At 42.2% G+C, this 23,177-nt stretch overlaps 1 protein-coding gene across 4 annotated transcripts in view; it reads right to left on the minus strand.

Annotated features, from left to right (window-relative positions):
* Positions 1-3,579: 3,579 nt before the first annotated feature.
* The window catches only part of BBOX1 (gamma-butyrobetaine hydroxylase 1), a 67,024-nt gene continuing 47,426 nt past the window's right edge, over positions 3,580-23,177 (minus strand). For all 4 annotated transcript variants that reach the window (XM_020790417.3, XM_020790421.3, XM_020790418.3 and 1 more), the window contains 4 exons: positions 14,795-14,900; positions 7,867-8,063; positions 6,870-7,036; positions 3,580-6,131 (listed from right to left, as the gene is read on the minus strand). In XM_020790417.3, coding sequence (XP_020646076.3) covers positions 5,971-6,131; positions 6,870-7,036; positions 7,867-8,063; positions 14,795-14,900 — 631 coding nt within the window. In that variant the 3' untranslated portion in view covers positions 3,580-5,970. The remainder of the gene's footprint in view (positions 6,132-6,869; positions 7,037-7,866; positions 8,064-14,794; positions 14,901-23,177) is intronic.

Genomic DNA, 23,177 nt, shown 5'->3' on the forward strand with positions numbered 1-23,177 from the left:
CCAGGAGGGCCTGGTTTCCCCTGCTCTCAAGGAGACACTCATTAGGCCCATTAGAAAGAAACCTAATTTGGTGGTGGATAAATTGGGAATTATGGGCCCATCGGCAGTGTTTCTTTCATTAGTAAAATGGTTGAGAGGGTGGTGGCTGATTAGCTCCAGGCTCTCATGGAGGAAACTGATGCCCTTGAGATGTTCTAGTCAGGCTTCAGGCCATAGCATGGTACAGAAACAGCATTGGTCGCCCTGCAGAATGACCTCCTGTTGGTCCTCCTCCATATCTGTGCCACCTTTGATACTGTTGACCATGGTACCCTCCTTGGGTTGCTCTCCGAGTTGGGAATTGATGGTCTCGCTTTGGTCCCCCGAAGGAGGGCCGGAGGGAAAGAACAAGAAACCAGGCCTTTTCAGTGGTTGCTCCCTGCCTATGGAACAACCTGCCTATTGAGATCTGCCTGGCACCCTTGCTGGATGGGTTCAAAAGAGCACTGAAGACCTGGCGCTTCTGCCAGGCTTCCCGGAGCACTAGGACCTTGCCCTCCCTTTTTACTATCATCTCCATCACCCTTTTTACCACCTTTATTGCCATCTGTTTTAATTTCCCTATTTGTTATGTATTAATTTATTTTTATCATGTTTTTAATATTATGCCTTATATTGTTGTTAGCCGCCCAGAGTGACATGGTTACCAGATGGTGTGGGATATAAATTCAAATAATAAATTTGAATTATTAGTCCAAGAACTTCTAGGAACCCAAGACTGGGAACCACTGATCTAGGAGACAAACGTGTGTGTGTGTGTGTGTGTGTGTGTGTGTGTGTGTGTGTGTGTGTGTGTGTGTGTGTGTGTACACACACTGTATACACACATATATACACACACATATATATACACACCCATCCTGTGGGAACCACAAGTCATGGAGCTAATATTTGTAGGAGGTTTCCCTCTTTCACCTGACTTTGTAATCGTTGAGGGCAAGAAGAGGGTGCTGCCAGAGGGTTCAAGCTAAGAAAATACTTTCACATTGGCTGGTAGGGAGCAGAATTGGAGGATGGAGCCAACAAAGTGAAGTTTTGAGGTTCTTTCATTCTCACTGTGAAACATAATAGTTGCTTGAAGTAGTTCAGGTACTCTTGATGTAGAAGTTCTTCTTGGGCTCATCCTCCATAGGGAATTCATCCTTTCCAACAGTGTAGTGAGAACACTGCCATCTAGAAGTAGGCCTGAACCTTTTGCAGGGAGTTAAAAATGGGAATGACAAGTAGCGGAATTTGAAGGGAGATAAGGTGTCACGCCTTCCTACCCTTTGCTATTGAAGAGGCATGTTTTGTTTTGCAACAGGGTCAGAGTAGAAGGGGAACAGGCATAGAGCTGCCACTACCTCTACTTGGCCATAACAGAATGGAAATTAAGCCTTCTTCCTCCAGTCTTTCCAGTTTTCTCATGGTGTCTGCTTTTTATTTTATAAGGTTTGTTATGCTGTGAGGAAATAACAATATTAAACATGATACCAGCTTGTTATGGTTACCTAAGCTTTCAAATTTTGTGGATAAAGCAGGATCTTTTGTTGACTGTATAATTCCTTTATTAAACCACTAGATGGAAACCCTTCCTTACCATTTAGGAACCAGAAAAATAACAACATCTACACTACTTGATTTGAGATCCCAGGGTTAAAATTACAGCATATTCAAAACTTTTCCAAGTGGAAGAAGAATTGTGGTGAGAAGCAGAAGTTGCTGCCCTCAGAATGCTTATTCTGAATTATTTTCATTTAAATAAACAGAGTTGCCATTCTTGGTCAACGACAATCCTGTTTTGACTTTATATTGGCTCTTTGCATTGTATTATCATAAATGTATATCGGCACAGTGTCTCTAGCCCTTTCAACTTGATCTCTGCCCATTTCTGTAATCTGTTTCCAGCATTTTCCTACAGTAGACACACACCAGGATAATTATTGTAAATAAGAAAATCCAGAGAGGTTTTTTTTTTTTTTTTTTGCTATGGAGCTGACCACGGGGGACTGCGTAGTGGCACATTACTACAAGTTATGTTTGTAGCATGCACCACAACACGGTGCAAAAGTCTGGGTACATTAAAATAATATGTCAGTGGGATGCCTACCCAGAAAACCCAGGACTGTAGACATCTCTGCGCTTGTCTACACAGTTTCTTTGGAGAGCTCTGGAGCTGGCTAAATAAGGTTGCTAGGAGGGAACAGGAGTAAATCCATTTCTTCAGGTCATACGAACTATAACTAACATTAACTTTTTCCTTACATAAAAATCCAGGGTGGATTGCTTTCTGTAAGAAGCAAAGGATATTTCTTTTTGGGCTTTCCAAATCTCTTTTAGCCTAATTTGGTTTTCATATCTTGCTTAGCTGTGATTTAATATTATGAGCTTTTTAAAATTATTAATTGCTACTCATCTTTAATCTAGTAGGTGAACCTAAGTCCAGTTCTGAAAGAAAGACAGAATTAATAGGAGATTAATGGTTTAGGTATCTGCAGAGCCAGAAGTTGGGAGTTTGATTCCCCACTGTGCCTTCTGGGAGCAGAGCCAGCCTCTGTGGCCTTAGGCAAGCTGCACAGTCCCAGGGTGTCCCCAGAAGGAAATGGTGAACTATTTCTCAGTACTCTGTACCTGGAACACCCTGAAAAGGGTCTCCATAAGTCAGAATTGACTTGATGGCACAAGGCTGGTTTAAATTATGTACTGTACAGTGGTGCCTCACTTGACGACGTTAATTCATTCCAGTGAAATCGCTGTAGAGTGAAAAGGTTGTAAAGCAAAATAAAAAAGCCCATTGAAATGCATTGAAAACCGTTCAATGCGTTCTAATGGGCTGAATACCTGCTCGCCCAGCGAAGATCCTCCATACGGCGGCCATTTTCGGGTGCCTGTCTTGCAAAAAATGCCTCCTAAAAAAAGCGGGGAGCCATTTTGAGCAGCCAGCGGCCATTTTGAAAACCCGACAATCAGCTGTTTTGATCATCATAATGCGAAGAATCGGTTCCCAAAGCAGGGAACCGATTGTCGCAAAGCAAAAAATCCCCATTAAAACATCATTTTGTGATCGCAAAAACATTGTAGTGAAGTGGATTTGTCGTTATATGGGGTAATCGTTAAGCGGGGCACGACTGTACACAGGCTTTCTTCAAATTTTTGCATGGATTAAGTAGGGCAGAATGCTATGGGACAAATCTGCTGTGCCTGCCCTGAACAGTGATGTTGCATTTGCAGCCACTGCCTTGCTGCACTAATGTTGTTAAGCTCCCATCTAAAGAAGCATGACTTGGATGGCTGAATTTTTACGACAGAAGATACCCTGCCAAAAGCAATCCCCTTCCAGCTTTGTCTGGGGCAGAATTTCCCTTCATGCAGCCTCACAGTTTTCTGTTTTGAACGAATAACATTTTTATCTCAGCAGTACATATCCCCACATTTGGTTGAAACATTTTGATGATCACCATAAAGAATTCTTCCTCCTCTGTTATCTTTATTCTAGCATCTGTGCAAGATAATGTTCTAGTAGGAAATTGGTTTTGCAAGCAGGCAAGAATCCAAAATTACTTAGCTCCAAAACTAGATTTTATTAATGCATAAACACATGAAACAAAGTGGTTCTCAGAATGTTTGTCTGGAGCTAACAGCGGAAAATGTTTTCCAAAATGAAACAGCTAAGGATGGGGTTGGAAAGCTTTATCTTAATATAGTAAACACAGGACAACTGACTTGCAGTTAAATGACCAAAACAAGTGGATGCTTGTTTTAATAGGTGCGCATTGGAAAATGTTAAGATTTTCTGTAGAGAAAAGAAAGGAAGCATTAGGGGGTCAAGTAGCAATTAAAAATCAGCGATTGTGATGTCATACCTGCTCATGCTATATTATCAAACTCTAATGTAATACTGAAAATTAAAACCAGAAGTAAGAGGCACTGTATAGCATTGTTCACAATGAACCTGCTTTCTTAAATCCAGATTCTTTGCATATTTTACCTGAGATTTCATCTTAAGACCAAGGCAGGGGTGGGCTATCAAAATTAAGTTTTTTTTTTAAAAAAATTCATTTATAAAAGACTTCATGCAGAGTATGTAATAGTAGTCTAAAAGAGAAGAAATTAAGCCATGAATCATTGTCACCAGACCCCTCCCTTTTTCCCACAAGAGCTGATGTTGGTCAATCAGAAAAATCTGCCACAAACTAAAAGAGGTGAACCACTAAAAGAAGACTAGCAATGAAACAGTCTGGATGCTTTGTAAAAAATGACTTACAACAGCATTTCTGATTTTGTATTGATTGAGTGGGCTAGCATGAAAGTACTCTTAGGGCTGCCCAGACTGGCTGTTTTGGGTGTGGGATGGCTCAGTCTACAAAGGGCTGATGAGGTGGTGGGGGGTGGTGGAGTGATGTGCTATTTTGCATGCTCCTCCCTTCTGAACAGCAAATGATTCCTTGCAGCCCAATCAGCTGTCAAATAAGGAGGGGAAGAGAAAAGAGGCAGAAAGGGGGGGAATGGGGAGGTTAAAGGGTCTGGGACAGAAAAAAGCAAGATGGGGAGAGCAAAGAGGATGTTCAAGAACACAAAGAGGATGGTATTTGGATGGGGAAGGAAATGGAAATTGATGGGAGGAGAGAAGATGGAAGAGCAGCCACAAGAAGGCAAAGAGAATCAAAACAGCAAGTGAAACTGCCAGGAGAGAAGGACGGACAGACTGGAGGGGAAATTTTAAAAAGGCAGAACTGTGAAAGAAAGGAGGAAAGAGAAAAAAGATGAAGAGAAAGGGGAAAGGAAGCTGAAAGGCAGAGCACAGGGAGCAAACCTGTGGTACATGCAGAGGTCACTGGCTCTTGCTTAATCTCTCACCCACTTGTAGCACATTACCATGGAGTCTGCCTCCAGGAGGTGGATAACACTGTGGAAAGAGACCCCTTTGTGACAGCGGCATTGGCCAGGGCCCTCAGAGCCACCAGGGGAGTACAACCAGGCACTTCCTTTGATTGTATGCATGCCAGAAAAAGTGTGTGCCCTACTGCTGAGCCAGAAAGGAGTGAGACAGCTCTTAAAGGGGAAGGATGGCTTGATCTAAGTAGAAGTGGACACAGTCATTTCTTTTGATCTAAACTGTGTCCTCAGCATGCTGTATATCATATTTATATGCCAGTGTGGATAGGCCCTTAGTATTTCACCCAAATTCTTTAAAGCCTCACTTGGGAAGAAAGGCTGGACACTACTTGCTTCCTTTACATCAGATGTTCTCATTTTCATCTGGCAAAAGAACTAGGACTTAGAAGATGCAGATTTCATCCTCTGCAGGACTACTCAGAAGAAAGGATGTGCATATTTTGTTCTTGTAAATATTTATATATTTTTCCCTTGTTCAAAAAGGTTTCATCTTGCTGACCAAGATTACAGGAGTTTTTCTCCCTCCCCACCCCATATTTTGGCATCTTATGAAAATTTCACAAAAGTTTTTTCCCCCAAAGAATTCTTGCATATAGCACAAAAAATCTGGTTCCACTAAGATTTTATTTGGCACCATCATTTGCCAAAGCACTGGATTTCAAATGCAGTCTAAGTCTTATTGTGAATCTTTTCCCCACCCCACCATTTCCACAACCTCCATTTTCTTTATTGGTTTGTTGCTCAAAATTTCTCTGAAAAACCAGGGGGCTGCCCAGTTTTTAGTCCACAGAAGAGACTGTCTACATGCAGTCAGGTTAGCAATCCAAGCTAATCCCAGGTTAAATGGAGCTTCAACAGGACAGATGGAGCTATTTATTTATTCATTTATTTATTGCATTTATATGCAGCCCATCTAGACATAGTCTACTCTGGACGTACTGAGCTATGGAAGCCAGGAGTTCCCTGAAGTCACTGGAAACATCATCACATCTATTTGGTTTTGTGGAAAGTCTAGGCAAACCCTGCTGAGATCCCCTTCTAGTCCAATATTCAAAACTACTTTCTGCTAAGAATGTTCTTCTGTAGGATACGAAGCCTTGACATCACCACATCCCAATCAGCGTAGGCTCCTTCAAGGTGACGGGACACTTCTGTTCCTGCCTGATAACTCTGCCGGCCATGAAGCAAACGCCAATTGTCAAATACAACTACATCACCTACAAAGAGTGGCAAGCACGCATACAGTTACCAAAAATGTGACAAAACAGAAGAAACAATTGATAACAGCATTTTGAATCAGCAGAACTCCTGTAAATATCTTCTCTATACAGAAGTGATTTGAATGCTCTGATATGGCACAACTTATAGTGTCATGGAGATGCATCATGCCCTTAACCAGAGTTCAGAAACAGTTGCTTTATTTATGTGATATACCCAGATTATACAATTTCTGGGTACACCACTGTCTTTTCTAAATGCAGAATTTGAGTTAGCTTTGCATACACATATGACTGTGTTTTTAAAACACAGGGCTCAGTACTGAGCGCTTAAGATTTGTCAGTGCAAATACTGGGAAAATTTGTGTCAGATCCACTTATCTATGAGTGTATATATTGTGAAATGAGTCACAATAAAACCAGCGACAGAATGCATTTCCAGAAAAACAAAATCTGTGTTTAGGAGATAGGAGGTGTTTACATCAGACTTTCCCTCCTCCAAAATTAAAAAGGCCTGATTGCTCAAAATCCTGTTGCTTAGAATAATTTGGGGGCATATGCATGCAATGTGCATATACAACATGAGAACTGTGGCAGGGAAGATTTGTTTACTGCAAATAATGGAGTGAAAATTTTCATTTGGTTTACACTAAGCAACAGTATTTCAGCCACTATAAAGCACAAGAGAACCATTATTTTTGAAAGCATTTTGATCAATGAAGCAGTTATTTTACTTACCTGGTTTCATTTTGTAGGTATATTTATTATCCAGACTGTTTAGGAGGTCAACATAATCCTTGAGAGCAGCATAAAACGGCTTTACATTTTCAGCTGGTATGTCAAATATTGTATCCCTTGTTGCATTATTAAAGTTGATACGAACCACTTGGCCTTTTTCATCTACACTGTTGGGAAACAGAATAGAATTTGTTACCCCTCACACACAAGCCTGTTGACTATGCTGGTGTATGAAAACAGATTTCTGTTGTTTCAAACTGTTTAATTGATTGAGGCCCTTATAAGAATAAGGCAAGTCAGAGCTTCATGTATTTCTTCACAAACAGCATGGAAACCGTTTGGGATGTTAAAATGATTCAAATGTGGGACAAAAGAAAACTGAATGCTTAACTCTTAAAAGTCTTGGTTTTGACTTGCTGTGTATTCTATGCTCGTGGTGCTGGATTAGAGTTGCCAAAGCTTTCTGTTCCCAACATAACTTTAATACCTACAATGCAAACAGGTATGGCATGGTCCTCTTCGAATGAGCATAACTATACCTATTGGATTTGGCCAGTTCAAATGGCTGAGAATTTGGTTTGGTTAGGTTTTGATTAAATTTAATGAAAATTGATACATCTCTCCATAAATGGAAGAACTTGAGATTTTTTTAAAATGTGAAAAGGGACAATCCTGGCCATCCCTATTATTCTTCATTAAACTGTAAAATATTTTTTTAATGGCATCCCTAACAGAAAGCAGAGTTTAACACAGAATGACAAATCTGTTCGTACAAAAACCAAAATGACAAAAGAACATATGACAATATAGTAAACCTAATCCACATACACATTTTAAAAAGTTGATTCTTTTCTCTTGCCCACAAGATGGCAGGCATAGACCAGTTTCTTTGTGTTAGCTCAGAAAGATATTTGCTGCCTGTAACTCAGGATTAAAAAACTAGACAGCGCTATCAGCACAGGATAAATCGATACTCAGATCCATCGTTGCTACTTACTCTATAATTCTTTGTTTGGACTGCATGAAGAAATCACAGTAATCGACCCCAATGTCTGTGAAGTCCACATATGTGGAGGTCAGAATTTGGAAGGCTTGAGGATTTTGTTCCTTAAGCTTATTTGCTACATAAAATCCATCCACAACCTCGCTTTCTCCTCCGGTAGGAGTTTGCTTTATGCAGTGCAGTAACTGAATCTGCAACAAATTAATACTAAGTTACAAAAAGGAGCATCATTATTCATAATATAATACAAATAATAATTTTACAACTGCAAAGCTGGAAGGGACCCTATGGCTCACTGAGTCCAGACTCTATCCAGGAGGCATAGTGGGGAATCCAACTCCTCACCTCTAGCTCCACAGCTTGCCTTCCTCGACCCATCAACCTCCAGATATATCAGATAACAAACTTCCATGACCACGGCAAGGGATCTTGGGAGTTGTATTCTTACACATGTGAGGTAAAGTTAGGAAGGTTATATAAGGCATATTCGTGATGAGTTTTTTTAAAAAAAAACCCTAAACACAGTAGCATTACATTAAGTCAGGTGGAGATAATGGTTCTTCTAGGCCAGCTGTGAGAAACCCCACGTCTTAAATGTGCCTCTACAATAATCCATGGATGTTCTATTGCATACCCTGCAACCTACTGATCTTCTTTGGTGGACAGGAGGAGCATGGTTTACTTAGCACATGAGAAAACCACCTCCCCATATAAATCTTATTATGCTCATTTTACTTAACAAATCCTTAGGGGGGTTGTGGGAAGCACAGTCTACTCTGATCCGACCATGCAAGGGGAACCGGCCGGGGGCCGGATCCAAGCGGCGGCGGCGGCGGTAGGAGCTTGGATTCATCCCCCGGCCGGCTTTCCCTTCCATGGTCGGATCAGACCATGCAAGGGGAATGGGCCGGGGGGTGGTTCCAAGCGGCGGCGGTGGCGGTAGGAGCTTTGATCCGCCTCCCGGCCGGTTACCCCATTCATGGCCGGACTCCTGAGAGTCCGACCATGGAAGGGGAACCGGCCGGGGGGCGGATCCTAGCCCCGGATGCCTGATAGGCATCCGGACCCCTGCTGCCGCCGCCGCCGCTTGGATCCGCGTCGCGGCCGGCCACCCCATCCATGGTCGGACTCCTGAGAGTCCGACCATGGAAGGGGAACCGGCCGGGGGGCAGATCCTAGCCCCGGATGCCTGAAAGGCATCCGGAACCCTTGCCGCTGCCGCCGCCGCTTGGATCCGCATCGCGGCCGGCTACCCCATCCATGGTCGGACTCCTGAGAGTCCGACCATGGCAGGGGTAGCTGGCCGCGGGGCAGATCCAAGTGGTGGCGGCGGCAGGGGTCCGGATGCCTTTCAGGCATCCGAAGGGGAATCCCGGCGGTGGCCTTGGAAGGACCCTTCGGAAGGGTCCTTCCGAGGCTACCGCCGGCATTTTCCCCCAGCTGAGCAGCGGGGCTCCCGCTCAGCTCGGGGAAAATGCCCCCTCCGAAGGGGAATCCCGGCGGTGGCCTTGGAACGACCCTTCGGAAGGGTCTTTCCGAGGCTACCATCGGCATTTTGCCCCAGCTGAGCAGCGGGAGCGGTCCTTTGGAGGCTCCCGCCACTCAGCTGGGGGAAAATGGGGCCCATGGGGAAAACATCGCAAAGCGATTTTTCCCCATAGGCAACATCGCAAAGCGATGGCAAAAGAGTTTGCTTTTTTGCCATCGCTATGCGGATTCATCGTTAACCGGGGCACTCGTTAAACGAGGCACCACTGTACATGGCCCCAATCATTGCTTCATATGGTCCTTGACAGCAAAAGGGTTGTTGACCCCCTTAACCCGTCTGTCTCTCCCAAAATTTAAACTCTTTTTTTTGAAAGTGAAATTGGCTAGAAAAGGTAGTAGTAAGGCATATGAGTACACATGTACACTGTACATGCATGGATGAACCATTTTAAAGAGTTTTAGATCCTGTGGGGCTGCCCCTACTGTTCCTTCCCTTTCTCAGTCTGACCAAAAGTGACAGGAGTTTGGAGGAATGGGGTCTACAGGAAGATAATGCCATCTGTATGGTTCCCAATGTCATAAGATGCTGCTGTGAGTATTTGCTGTGGTGTGCAAAGGTGTGGCAATGATTTATCTACATTTTTCAGTTTTCCTAGTGTACCTGGTTGCTCTGAGGACACTACTGAACATTAATAAAAGCCTATCATGGTGCCTGCTAACAGTCCTGTTCATCTGTCCTCTACCCATTCTGGTAGGCATAAAAAAAATAAGCTGAAGGGGCTCATGCTGAGGTACAGTGGTACAGTCTTGAATTCTGCCAAGCCAGTTTAGAACCTAGATGATATTGCAAACTGGCCTCAGGACATTTGCAGAGCTTGGAAGCATTACTGAGCATGATAGTTCAGAAATTCTGGGAGCTGTTGATCTGACAGATCCCAACCCCTTAGACAATTATAACTAGGAATGCGGACAAGCAACAAAATTCAGATCTGGAATTTGGAATTACAGCCCTTCAGATTTAGAACTCATAATTTTAATAATTTGGAATTCCCAGATATGTAGAACTCTATTACAGTCAATACAAATACTGTAATCTTTGCTATCCTTCTGCAAGCAGGCAAGGACCTTTCTCTTCACGCAAGCCTTCCCTCAGTAAACCAGCTGTAACCTGTGAGCGATTTTTAGATAGATTGTTATACCTTATTGCTTTGACTGAAAATTTAGTACTACTTATGTTTTCCATTTTCATTTTTCATTTCCCAGAGTGACTTTTTTGTATATCTATTGATCTGTGCCTCAATATTGCCTGTTAATGTTATAAGATGCCTCCTTATTCATTGTTTGTAGTTTTAAATATTGTCTTTTAATGATGTTAACTACCATTTATATACTCATTGTTTTCAACTGTAATTATTCTCTTTGATTGTAAGCCATATTGGCTATTTTTTCAAGGAGAAATGTGGAGTGAAAATATTTTTACAACAACAATAGTAACAGTATATTGTCAAGTCAATTCTGACTTATAATGACTTATCATCAAACGAGGAATATTTCAAGGGGATTCATTGTCACCACTGCTGTTTATATCTCACTAATGTCAATAATCATAAATTAAACTGGATTGGGCTATCATTTTTCAGAACAAGCAGGAAAAATCAATAACCTCTTATGACCTGAAACTATATTCAAAAATATCCACAGAGATAGAATCACTGCTAAACACAGTGCAGATATTTAGTGAAGATATCCAAACAAAATATGGCAAATGTGCAGCTCTGTCTATACACCGTGGCAAGATCCAAAAACTAGCTGGAATAAAGTTTAAAAATGGCAATATTATAAAATCACTATCAAGTGATGAAAATTATAACTACCTTGGAATACTAGAAGCAGATAACATCATGCACACAAAAGTTAAAGAACTGACAGAAAAGGAACATATCGAAAGACTACGGAAAATCTTAAAAACAAAATTAAATGGGCAAAATACAATCAAAGCTATAAACACGTGGGCAGTTCCAATAATTAGATACCCAGCTGGAATAATTGATTGGACTCAAAATGAATTAGAAGAATTGGATTGGAAAATATGGAAACTAATGAACATGCATCACACACTACATCCAAAAAGGGGTGTGGACAGATTATATTTACCACAAAAAAATCAGAGGCTATGAATTACTGCAAATACAGGAAGCAGTAGAGGAAGAAAAAAGAAGTCTAAATTATTATATCAGTACAAGCAGAGAAAAAATACTTAAGGTACTGAAATGGAGAATATTTTAAAAGCAAAAGGAACAAAGGGTCAGTATAAGAAACAACAATTTGAAAATATATTAGACAGCTGGAAAAATAAACCACTACATGGACAACACCTGAGAAATATTGATAGAAAGCATGATCATAATTCAACATGGACATGGCTAAAACTGGGGACCCTTAAAAGCAAAAAGCAAAGCGTGCTGCTTATATACCGCCCCATAGTGCTTCAAGCACTCTCTGGGCGGTTTACAATTTAATTATGCAGGCTACACATTAAGAAAGAAACAGAAGGCTTGATTTTTGCTGTACAAGAACAAGCACTCCAAACCAACATGATGAGAGCTAAGATCCAAGAAATTAGTGCTAACAACAAATGTCGACTCTGCCAAGAAAAATATGAAACTGTGTTACACGTCATCTGCGAACATCCAAAGATTGCACAGAATACAAAATTAGACATGACAGAGTGGCAATATGAGTGCACTGGTCATTATGCAAAAAACAGAACTTGCCGGCCTTTAAAAACCCATGGGACCATCAGGCAGAGAAAGTGTCAGAAAATGAGACAGTCAAGATCCTGTGGGATTTCCGGATCCAAACTGATAGATACCTTGAACATAGCACACCATATATAGCGGTAATAGAACGAAGAAATGTCTGGATCATTAATAGTGCAATTCCAGAGGATGCCAGAGTTGAAAAGAAACAACTGGAAAAACGAACAAAGTACAGAGACCTGACAATCGAAACATCTCGCTTGTGGATGAAGCACAGTTCAGTGGTCCCTGTAGTAATCGGGGCTTTGGAACCAATATCAAGAAATTTTACACAGTACTATAAGCAGTTGCAGATCTCAGAAATAACACCATCAGAGCTATAAAAATAGCAATATTAGGAACAGCACACATACTGCACCGATATTTAACAGATACTTAGGTTTTTGGTTAAAACTTGTATCTGTTCTATAATACCAGTCAATGTTTTTATAGTTTTGATTGACTATGCCTGACATCATCATCATCATCATCATCATCATCATCATCATCATCATCATCATCATCATCATCAATAATAATAATAATAATAATAATAATAATAATAATAATAATAATAATAATAATAATAATAATAATAATAATAATAATAATAATAATAGTCAAGTCAACTCTGATTTATTATTACCCTTTCCAGGGTTTCCTAGGTAGAGAATAAACATAAAAACCTTTGTGACGGAAGAATAATTCCTCCCGCATGTACTTTGAATATGGTAAGGAACCTCTGCTTTGCCGTTGGATAGCAAACAGTAATATGAGTTAGACACCAAGGGCATGCTGTTGGCTTTTAGAGAATTTATTGCTGCTTAAAAAACCCCACCCCATATTCAACTGGTATATTATAAATGAATGAACAAATGTAACCAAGACATTACGCTCTTCTCAGAATGGTCAATTACATGCTGTTCAGAAGGAAACTGAGCATGTAAACCACTGGTTCTCAATCCTGCGTCCTGAAATGTTCTTGGACTACATCTCCCAGAAATCCTGCTCTGCACAGCTAGTGGTGAAGGCTTCTGTGAGTTTTAGTCCAAGAACATCTGGGGACCAAAGGTTACAAATCTCTGATGTAAATGACTGCCCTGGAACCTCTCATTATCTGTAACAGTAGAGAGAAGGAAACAATATCTTTGGGAGTGACTTCTTGCTCTTCTGGAAGATTGGAAAATATATTTTTTGGACTACAAGTCCAAGAACCCTGTAGTCATCTGTGGGAGTTGTAGTCCAAAAAAGGGGAATGGTTCCATCTCTGTCTATCCTATGCAAGAGGTTTTCATAAAACCATAAAAGACATAAAACTGCATATAAACAATAGTATGTAATGGGAAAGAACATCTAGATGGTAAAGTGCTTCCAAGGTTTTTTTGAAACCCTTAAAAAAAATTCCCTACAAGCATTGTAGAATTGAAGAAATTGTGAATAACGTCATATGGCAGAGTGTGATTCTTGGCACCAATGAGATAGTGAGCTAAGTTGCATTTGTTTCCCATTTGAGGAATACCCTTCCATTCTCATGCCATATCCACTTATACAGCATCTAAATGAATTTCCAAGGTAACACATTAGTCTGAAAGATTTGCTGGCACCCACTTAGCAGCACGTGATGCTGGCCTGCTTAGTTCATTAATAATATGATTGCCGCAGATCATGAGAACCGTGAGCAAAAGTTTCCTACCGCATCTGTGCTCACCACATTAATCTCCTGCCTTTACAAATGTAGGCAGAATGGCAGAAATTTTAGCACAGTGTCAGAAGTTCAGTATTACAGTATTGTACAGAAATGCAGTTCCATGTTCTCCACTGAAACAGCTTTGTGCTTCTCAAGAAATAGATGTCTTCCTACAAAGAAGGCTAACTGGTAAGTTTGAGTTTTTCTTTGCCCACAGTATAATGACCCCAGATACAACTCCGTGTTGCATTCCATTTGATGGAGATAGAATGTCTACATCAAACTTCTCCTCGGTGATTTCCACCATATGTTTGGACTGCAGAGTTTTAATAGGCAGTTAAATTTGGTGCATTTTTTTAAAATTTTGCAGTTAAGCAGTTAAATTTTGTGCATTTTTTGAAAAGCACAAACACAGGTTTTGCAAAAGGCAAATTCTCCCCGATACTAATAAAAAACATGGGAAGGTGAAGACAATATTTTTTTTGCACTTTGTGGTGTACAAGTATGTATGAGATAAGGAAGGGTTGCAGCACTAGTTCTGTCTGAAAGTGTTGTCAAACCATTCCATTTGTACTGTATAGGGCTTGCTAAAAATTTATAAGAAGCAAAATATTGCATTTTTAATAATGCACAGCCAGTGTACATCAGTAGGAACCGGCAAGTACATGAAGGCTGACTCTAATGATCTCCCATTTTAGAATGCAGCTTTAATAAATTAAGGTATTATATATGCACACACATTTGAACTTCCACCTGAACTTATAGGATATAAAGATAGGTTTTATCCACATATGAATAAATGTATGTTTCTGGTAAGAAAAATAATCATCGACAGTTTTCAGTTCTATTACTGCCTCATCAGGCATCTACATTGTCTGCTACTTAATTTTACAGAAATATTGCTCCCTTCCTGCCATACCCCTTTCCGCTCCCCTTTGCTTTCTCTTACCCCAGGCGGAAACTGCAGAACTGGATAATCGGTGTGGAAACTTAGCTTCTCAGTTGTGTAGGCCACATTGTTAGCATCCACTTTGTCCTGTACTTGCCAAGTGGGCCTTTATAGTGAGCAAGACATAAAAAAGGAGAAGGAGATGAAGGGAGAAAATTATAACAATCTGCCAAGAGTACTTAGTGTGACAAACCCAGACCTACTGGGATCTGCCACACGTTAACTAAGCTGCCACCAACCATTCCCTATAAGAAGTCACACAGACCAGGGATGGATTTTTAAACAAATAAAAGAACAAGGTTTATTTAAATACAACACACAGGGAAAATAAAATAATCAGGTGAATAAGATAAAGTAACGTGGCTTAGTTTCACTCATACATACACACAGTTTGGTTCACACAGAACACTTAACTTGAAGCACAGACCCTGAACCTATCAGTTCTGGCTAACCAACAGACACCTGAACCTATCAGGTTGGTACTCTGACACACAGTAGTACCCTGTCTGACACACAGACTCCCACACCAGCTTCTTCTTCCCAGCTGCTGCTTCTTCACATCCCAGCGTCTCCCTAACTTCACCACACAGGCTTCACATATATATACAGTACAGCCCCTCCTCCTGATGTCCCGCCTTCCACTCTCCATAGGATGGAACTTTCCCTCCAAACCCATGACAGACAGGTAACATCAGTGCTGTATGTAACACCTCCCCTCTTTATAAGTTGTTTTGTAGGGGGAAAGCTAAGGTGCTTTTTCCCAAAAAACAACCTGGATAAAACACACAACAACAGTTATACATACCATATCATACTTACTTATACTTACATTCTAAGTTAACCATAGCAATTAGGCATTTAAACATTTACCATATACATTACATCAATTTACCTTTATTCATACAAACCAAGTTCAAAAAACAGGTACATTTAACTTTTTGTCATCAACATATATACATAGTCCATGTTTCTTTCGCCGTCTTCATTCTTCAGGTCTTCTTGACAAGGCGTCAGCAACACAGTTCACTGACCCTCTGACCACCTTCACTTCAAAGTCATAGTCCTGTAGGTTTAAAGCCCACCTCATAAGTTTGCTATTGTGGGTTTTCATTGTCTTTAACCATTGCAGTGGTGAATGGTCAGTGCACAGAACAAAATGTCTTCCCCAGATGTAAGGCTTGGCCTTCTGGATCGCGTAGACTATTGCCAGACACTCCTTCTCCACGGTTGCCAAATGTCTCTCACCTTTCTGGAGTTTCCTACTCAGGTAGGACACTGGATGCTGGTCACCATTCTCATCCTCCTGGCACAGAACTGCTCCTACCCCGCTGTTAGACGCATCGGTGTAGATGATGAACTCCCGGTCGAAGTCTGGAGCACGCAGCACTGGATAGTTGATGAGCGCCTGCTTCAACCTCTGGAACGCCTCCTCACAGTCACTGGCCCACGGGATGCGGTCATCAGCCTTCTTCCTCGTCAGATCGGTCAGCGGAGCCGCAATCTCGCTAAACCTCGGGATGAACTTTCTGTAGTAGCCCACCAACCCAAGAAATGATTTGACTTTTTTCTTGGTGTTGGGTCTAGGCCAATCACGAACAGCTTCTATTTTGGCCTCCAGGGGTTTTATCACTCCTCCCCCTACCATGTGACCCAAGTATTTTATTTCTGGGCTACCCAGCTGCAGTTTGTTCTCTTTGCAGAGCCTAGGCCAAAGCACTTCCTCCCCTGGATTAAAGCGCCTCTCCCCGGCTCTCTGGACACACCAGGCTTTCTTTCTGACCTTTTGAGCTTGCAGGGTCTCTGCTGCTAGCTCTAGGTTTCTCTTTAGGTCCTTCCTTAAAGAGTCTATATATGTCACAACGTCTTGTGGGTCATCCTGGGTGATCTGCTCCCAATTTTGTTTGATCATATCAAGGGGCCCTTTCACCCTTCTCCCAAATAATAGTTCAAACGGACTGAACCCGGTACTGGCTTGTGGCACTGATCGATAAGCAAACAAAAGGGATTGCAGCTTCTGGTCCCAATTGTTTGGATTCTCTGCCAAGTAAGCCCTAATCATGCGCATTAGAGTCCCATTGAACTTCTCAGTTAACCCATTACTTTCAGGATGATAGGCAGTGGTTTCCTTGTGCTTAATTCCACAGATTTGCCATAAGCGTTTCATGAGCTTTGATGTGAACGATGCGCCCAAATCTGTGATTATTTCTGAGGCAAATCCCATCCTGGACATATACCCCACCAAGGCATCTGCCACTGTGTTAGTTTCAATGTTAGTCAAGGGTATGGCTTCAGGGTACCTCGTGGCATGGTCCACAATGGTGAGAATGAACCTGTTCCCCCTCTTTGTGGCCTTGGGCAAAGGTCCCACAATATCCACCCCTATGCATTTGAACGGAGTGTCAATCACAGGCAAAGGGCACAACTTTGCTTTGGTCCTATCGCGGCTATTCCCCTGCCTTTGACACACATCACATTGTTTACAGAACTCCCTGATCTGCTTCCCTATGTCAGGCCAGTAGAAATTCCGTGTGATTCTCTGCTGTGTTTTGTTCACCCCTAAGTGTGCAGCAAACATGTCAGAGTGCCCCCTTTGTAAGATCATGGGGCGATACTTTTCAGGTACCACCAGCTGACTTCTGATCCCATCTCCCCCTTTTGAGATATTCCTCAGGGTCTCTCTATATAAAATCCCCTTTTTCTCCAGAAATCTCACTGGGGTTTCAGGTGTTAGCTGGGTGTCAGTCACCTGTTCAAAACACTTTTGGAGAGTGGCGTCTGCCTTTTGCTCTTGTCCAAATCTGCTGTCTGTGGTTAAGGTTTCCACCACAGCTTCTGAACTCCCCCCACCTGCTTCCGTCTCTGGCTCATCATTACCCCCCTGAACTGTCCCCGTGGTGGCTTGTGAACGTGTAATCACTAGCACCCGTTTCACATGTTCAGCCAGGTCATTTCCCACGAGCACGGCTGCTGGCAGAGTCGATGAAATTGCTAGCCGCCAAACTCCCCTCCAGCCTTGAAAGTTGACAGGTACCTCCGCGACTGGCAGTGAGATTATCTGCCCCTCAATCCCTGCTACCTTTATGCTCTCATTCGGGATTATATATTCCCTAGGAATAATATCTGGATGGCACAGGGTTATCTGGGAACAAGTGTCCCGCAGCCCCCGATACTGACGGTCAAGTATTCCTACGTCCACCCCTGCTGTCTCAAACAACTGGGAATCTGTCCTCACCAACAGGCAGCGCCTGACCTCTACAAGAGGACCATTTCCCTCAGCCTGATCAGCAGATGTCACTGTTCCAGGTTGAGTAGCCATGGCAACAGGCTCCCTCAGTGACAATGAGTCTTGCTCTTTCTGGACACAGAATACAGCTTTTGGCTTGGTTCCACTAGAATCCTGAGGCACAATTCCTTTTAGCTGCTTTAATTTCTCACACTCTGAGATTAGATGGCCCTTTTCCTGACAGAAATAACATTTTCTGGAGTATTTTGAGTCTCTCTCATCTTGTTTTGGTTTTCCCTCCAAAATCTGAGGTCTTAGTTTCATGTCTGAGGGCTTCCCTTCACCATGGGCCCCTCCCCCTTGCTGGTTTTTCCCTGGTCCCTGAGAGTACTTGCTGTAGGTTTCTTTGGGTTTACCTACAGATTTCCCCTCACCCAAGGGCTTTCTTATTTGCGAAATAAAATCTGCGATCTCGGCTGCTTCTACCACAGATTTTGGTTTCCTTTCCCTCACCTGGAATTTCAATTCCCCATGCAGGACTGAATAGAACTGTTCCAGCGCTATCAAATCTTTAAGCTGCTCGTAGGTCTCTGTCCCCTCCTGAGATAGCCATTTCTCAAGCAGCCTCACCAATTGGGCCCCCACTTGGGTAAAAGTCTGCTCTGGCTTTTTGGTGATTGACCTAAATCTTTGTCTCAACTGTTCCGCATTTATCCCATGTCTTGCAAACACCAGTTTTTTAAACTCTGCAAAATCTTTCATCAGTTCCTCAGGCATCTCGGCATAGACCTCAGCCAGGCTACCACTGATTAAAGATCGCATGATGGTCATCTTCTCAGTTTCCCTCACTGAGAAGTCCACAAACGCTCTTTCCACTAAGGAAAAGAACACCTCAGGACAATCTCCCTTGTGGTACACAGGGAATTTCTTCAGGTCAGCCTTAGACAATTGGCCTCCCTCAGAATCCCTATTGTTATTATTGTTCTGATTCATCAGTTCCAGTTTTCTTAATTCAAACGCCATCCTTTCTTTTTCCAGAGCAATTTTCTCTCTCTCCCTCTCCCTTTCAAACGCCATTTTCTCTCTCTCTAATCTTTCCTCCATTTCCCTCACCCTCAGTTCATGCTGTTGGGCTATGAGCAATTTTCTGAGTTCTGGGTTCTGCTCTCCTGTGCTGTCACCTTGCACTGAGCCAAATTCATCCTCAGAACCTTGGTCAACCTGGGGGTCTTTCACTTCACCCATTTCTGCCATTTGGCTTCGAGTCAAGGGCATACTCCCCCCCAGAACAGGCTGCTTTAAAAAAGTCAAGCCTCAAAATAAAACGACCACTTTTTTTTTTTTTTGCCTCAGAACCAGCTTTCCCTATAGATTGCTGCTGTCCTTCAGCACTACTTGCAACTGTAGCGAGTTAGAGTCTACCCCCCTCTGCTGGGCCTCTCAGCAGGCAAGCTAGCTCACTGCTATTTCACAGTTTTGCCTCAGCTTTTTCCCGCCAAAACAGGCTGCCTCAGAGCACCCTAATCTAGTCTCCCCAGTTGGCACGTTCTTCCACTAGCGCACCTCCCCGTGAGGTACACCTAGAAGATTACCTACGCGCCTCAGATTGTCCCTGACTAGACCCCCCTTGCTCTGGGCACACTTGCCAAGGCTTTGCTGGACCACTGGACAACTGGACCAGTCATATCCCACACGCTGGACACCAATCAATGTGACAAACCCAGACCTACTGGGATCTGCCACACGTTAACTAAGCTGCCACCAACCATTCCCTATAAGAAGTCACACAGACCAGGGATGGATTTTTAAACAAATAAAAGAACAAGGTTTATTTAAATACAACACACAGGGAAAATAAAATAATCAGGTGAATAAGATAAAGTAACGTGGCTTAGTTTCACTCATACATACACACAGTTTGGTTCACACAGAACACTTAACTTGAAGCACAGACCCTGAACCTATCAGTTCTGGCTAACCAACAGACACCTGAACCTATCAGGTTGGTACTCTGACACACAGTAGTACCCTGTCTGACACACAGACTCCCACACCAGCTTCTTCTTCCCAGCTGCTGCTTCTTCACATCCCAGCGTCTCCCTAACTTCACCACACAGGCTTCACATATATATACAGTACAGCCCCTCCTCCTGATGTCCCGCCTTCCACTCTCCATAGGATGGAACTTTCCCTCCAAACCCATGACAGACAGGTAACATCAGTGCTGTATGTAACACTTAGAAAAATGGCTGTTTGTAAAATTACTACCCATGTAAGTCAGCATGGTCTCCCACTGCTCTAAAATGACTGTTTTAGACCCCTGGAATAAAAAGAATAAATTGTGCCATGAATGCCTTTGGTAAGAGCCTTGAATTCAAACATTTTTCAGTAAATGAAAGGGGCATACATAGCTCAGTGATATAACTCTCCTTTGTATTCAAAAGATCCCAGGTTCAATCCCTGGCATCTGCAGTTAGGACTGGAAAAGAACCCTTCCTGGAATCCTGGAATGATCATTGGCCTCATCAGATAGCTACACTATAGACTGTGTGTTTCAGTTGAGTATGATGGGGGTTGTAGTTCAACATTTCTGGAAGATGCTAGGTTGGTGAAGCCTACAACTGCTGTGAGGCAATGCAGAGCAGGAATAGCAGCTCATAGTTCTCCAGCTGTCAATGCACTGTGGTTGCCAAGAGTCATATCCAGCAAAACAAGGACTGAAACAATATGGGGTTCTAGTCCACAACCTCTGATGTCCACTTATGTGTGATCCATGCTAAGTCACATGACAAATGTGATTCTCTGTTAGGCAGTTTGCTGCTTTCTTGGGATCATGCAGGAAGACAGAGTGCTTCTTCTGATGCCATAGGACCCCATATCCCTTAAGGCAGTGGTCCCCAACCTAGGGCCTCCAGATGTTCTTGGACTACAACTCCCAGAAGCCTTCACCACCACCTCTGCTGGCAAGGATTTCTGGGAGTTGAAGTGCAAGAACATCTGGAGGCCCAAGGTTGGGTAGATGCTGAACAACATGAATTATAGTGAACACAATTTTAAAAGTGAAAGCTATACATAGCATGGTCTCTGGTTCCCTCTAGAGGCCAGTTCTGGTAACTTTAGAAATATGTATTTCTATGATTTTTTTAAAAAAATATTTTAAACATTTTCAGACTGTGGATAAGTAAATAAGCAGATACTGATCTTGCAGGTATGAGGCTCCCACTGTACTTCTAGAGATTCTCTTGTTCTCTTCATTCATTCATTCATTAGAAAGTCCATTTTTATTGGTTTTGACAGCAAATGGAACAGAAGAAACAAAATCTTGCAAATAGCAGATGTTGGGTGGCGGTGGTGATAGAGATCTGGATCCCTGGGGATGGAAAGATGGCTCTGACTCTGACAAGTTCTCCAAAACTGTTACTGGCATTGGCAGAAACCTCCCACTGACACCAGTGTATAGGAGATTTCCATCCTATACAAACTGCAGCTTTGCAGAGGGAATTTTCATTAGCATCCCAGCAGGAGGTGGTGTTACTGTCTTGTAGTGGGCCCAGCTAAGGGCTGCTACTTACATGTATGCATTTAATGACAAATCTAGTCTGGCTTATAGAAGAGGAACATCCCATGCTGTTTTTAACCTTAAACTACAAGTAACATCTTAAAAACTAAAAACCCGATTAACACTGCATCATTTTCATCAATCAAAATGTGTGGGGTTTTTTTAATGGATTAATCTAACTAACTGATGAAAGATTGTCACCCTAATGATTATAATAAGTAATTTTGGATCCTTTTCTGTTTCTGCTCTTTCATTTAAATTGTAGCTTTCTTCATGTAACATTGATGGGCCTCTTCATGAAAACAAATTCCACCCTTCCCCTGCCTATTAAAGACTGGCTACACAGCTTGTATCCCTCCTTTCCTTTTATGTTTTTCAAGATGAATGAACTTGAATCCACAAGAGAGCTGTGTTGACAATGGAAACAAATTACACACTATAAAATGGTTGAAATACAACCACCCACAGAAGGCGATGCACTGCAGGGCAGTCAAAAGATGAAGCAGAGGCCAAGGCTGAAAACCACATGTCCCTGTTTCAATAACCTTTGTGCAGTGGGATGCAGCCACCAATAAAAGACTAACACAGAGACCATGCATTGGTTTGGGAAAAGCCTCTTCCATGGGATGGATCCAGGTCCCAGGGATAAAAGGGCTTTGCTTATGCTGGCTCCCCATATTCAGGGATCTTGTGCCCCCCTTGCATCACAGGAACAGGGCCCATTGACACTCTGTACAGTATCTGAAGGACATGGAAGGACTCCTCTGGTGGTGATGATGATGGGAATCTGCTTCTGCCAACTCAGCAGCAAGTGTCCACATCTAGGATTCCATCTACTTTACTGTATAAAGTATAAACATGAAAGAAAGTTTTCTGGAAAGGATTTCAAAAATGTAGATGATATTTGCAAGAGTATTTCTTGGGGAATTCCATGAGATGATACAGGCACGTATGACAGACTCAAGGGAGTGTGAACTCAGTTCTGAAATATGACAACCTCAACCACATTTCCACAACGCTCAATTTGATACATATCATCCAGGCTTGGTGGTATATTTGGTCTCTCTAATTAAAAAGGATCAAAAGTAATTTACTGTTTCCAGGCAATTTCATCTCTGATTCTGAGAAATTATATTTAAATAGGAAGATAAAATTATACTATGTAAAGATGTAAGAAGGATCTTTTTATAAATGCTGTGTATTAATTATACATAGTTTTATCCAACAGAACATTACTTCCATGAGAGGAGATAAAAAATTAAAGGTACTCAGTCTGAAGATGAAGAATGGGCCATAAGTAAGAAGCAAGTAATCTAAAACAGTGATGCCTGTGGGAAAGGATGAAAGACACAGAAGCTGGCAAAAGAAGAACCATGGAAAACTGGAAGTGGTTTCTGACAGATAATATTCAGACTAGAGGGATGGATCTTGTTAAGTAAGAGTGGGTGAAACCTCAAACTGGCATTGTGCAGGATAATTTGCCCACCAAATTTAGGAACTAAGTTTCTGCAGAATGTCCAGATACTGATCTGGATTACACCCAAAGCCAATGAACTTAATTCCAAAGGGGAGGGGAATAGCACATGCTTCACAAGCAAAAG

Source organism: Pogona vitticeps, chromosome 1 (genome assembly GCF_051106095.1).
Source record: "Pogona vitticeps strain Pit_001003342236 chromosome 1, PviZW2.1, whole genome shotgun sequence".
Taxonomy (NCBI): domain Eukaryota; kingdom Metazoa; phylum Chordata; class Lepidosauria; order Squamata; family Agamidae; genus Pogona; species Pogona vitticeps.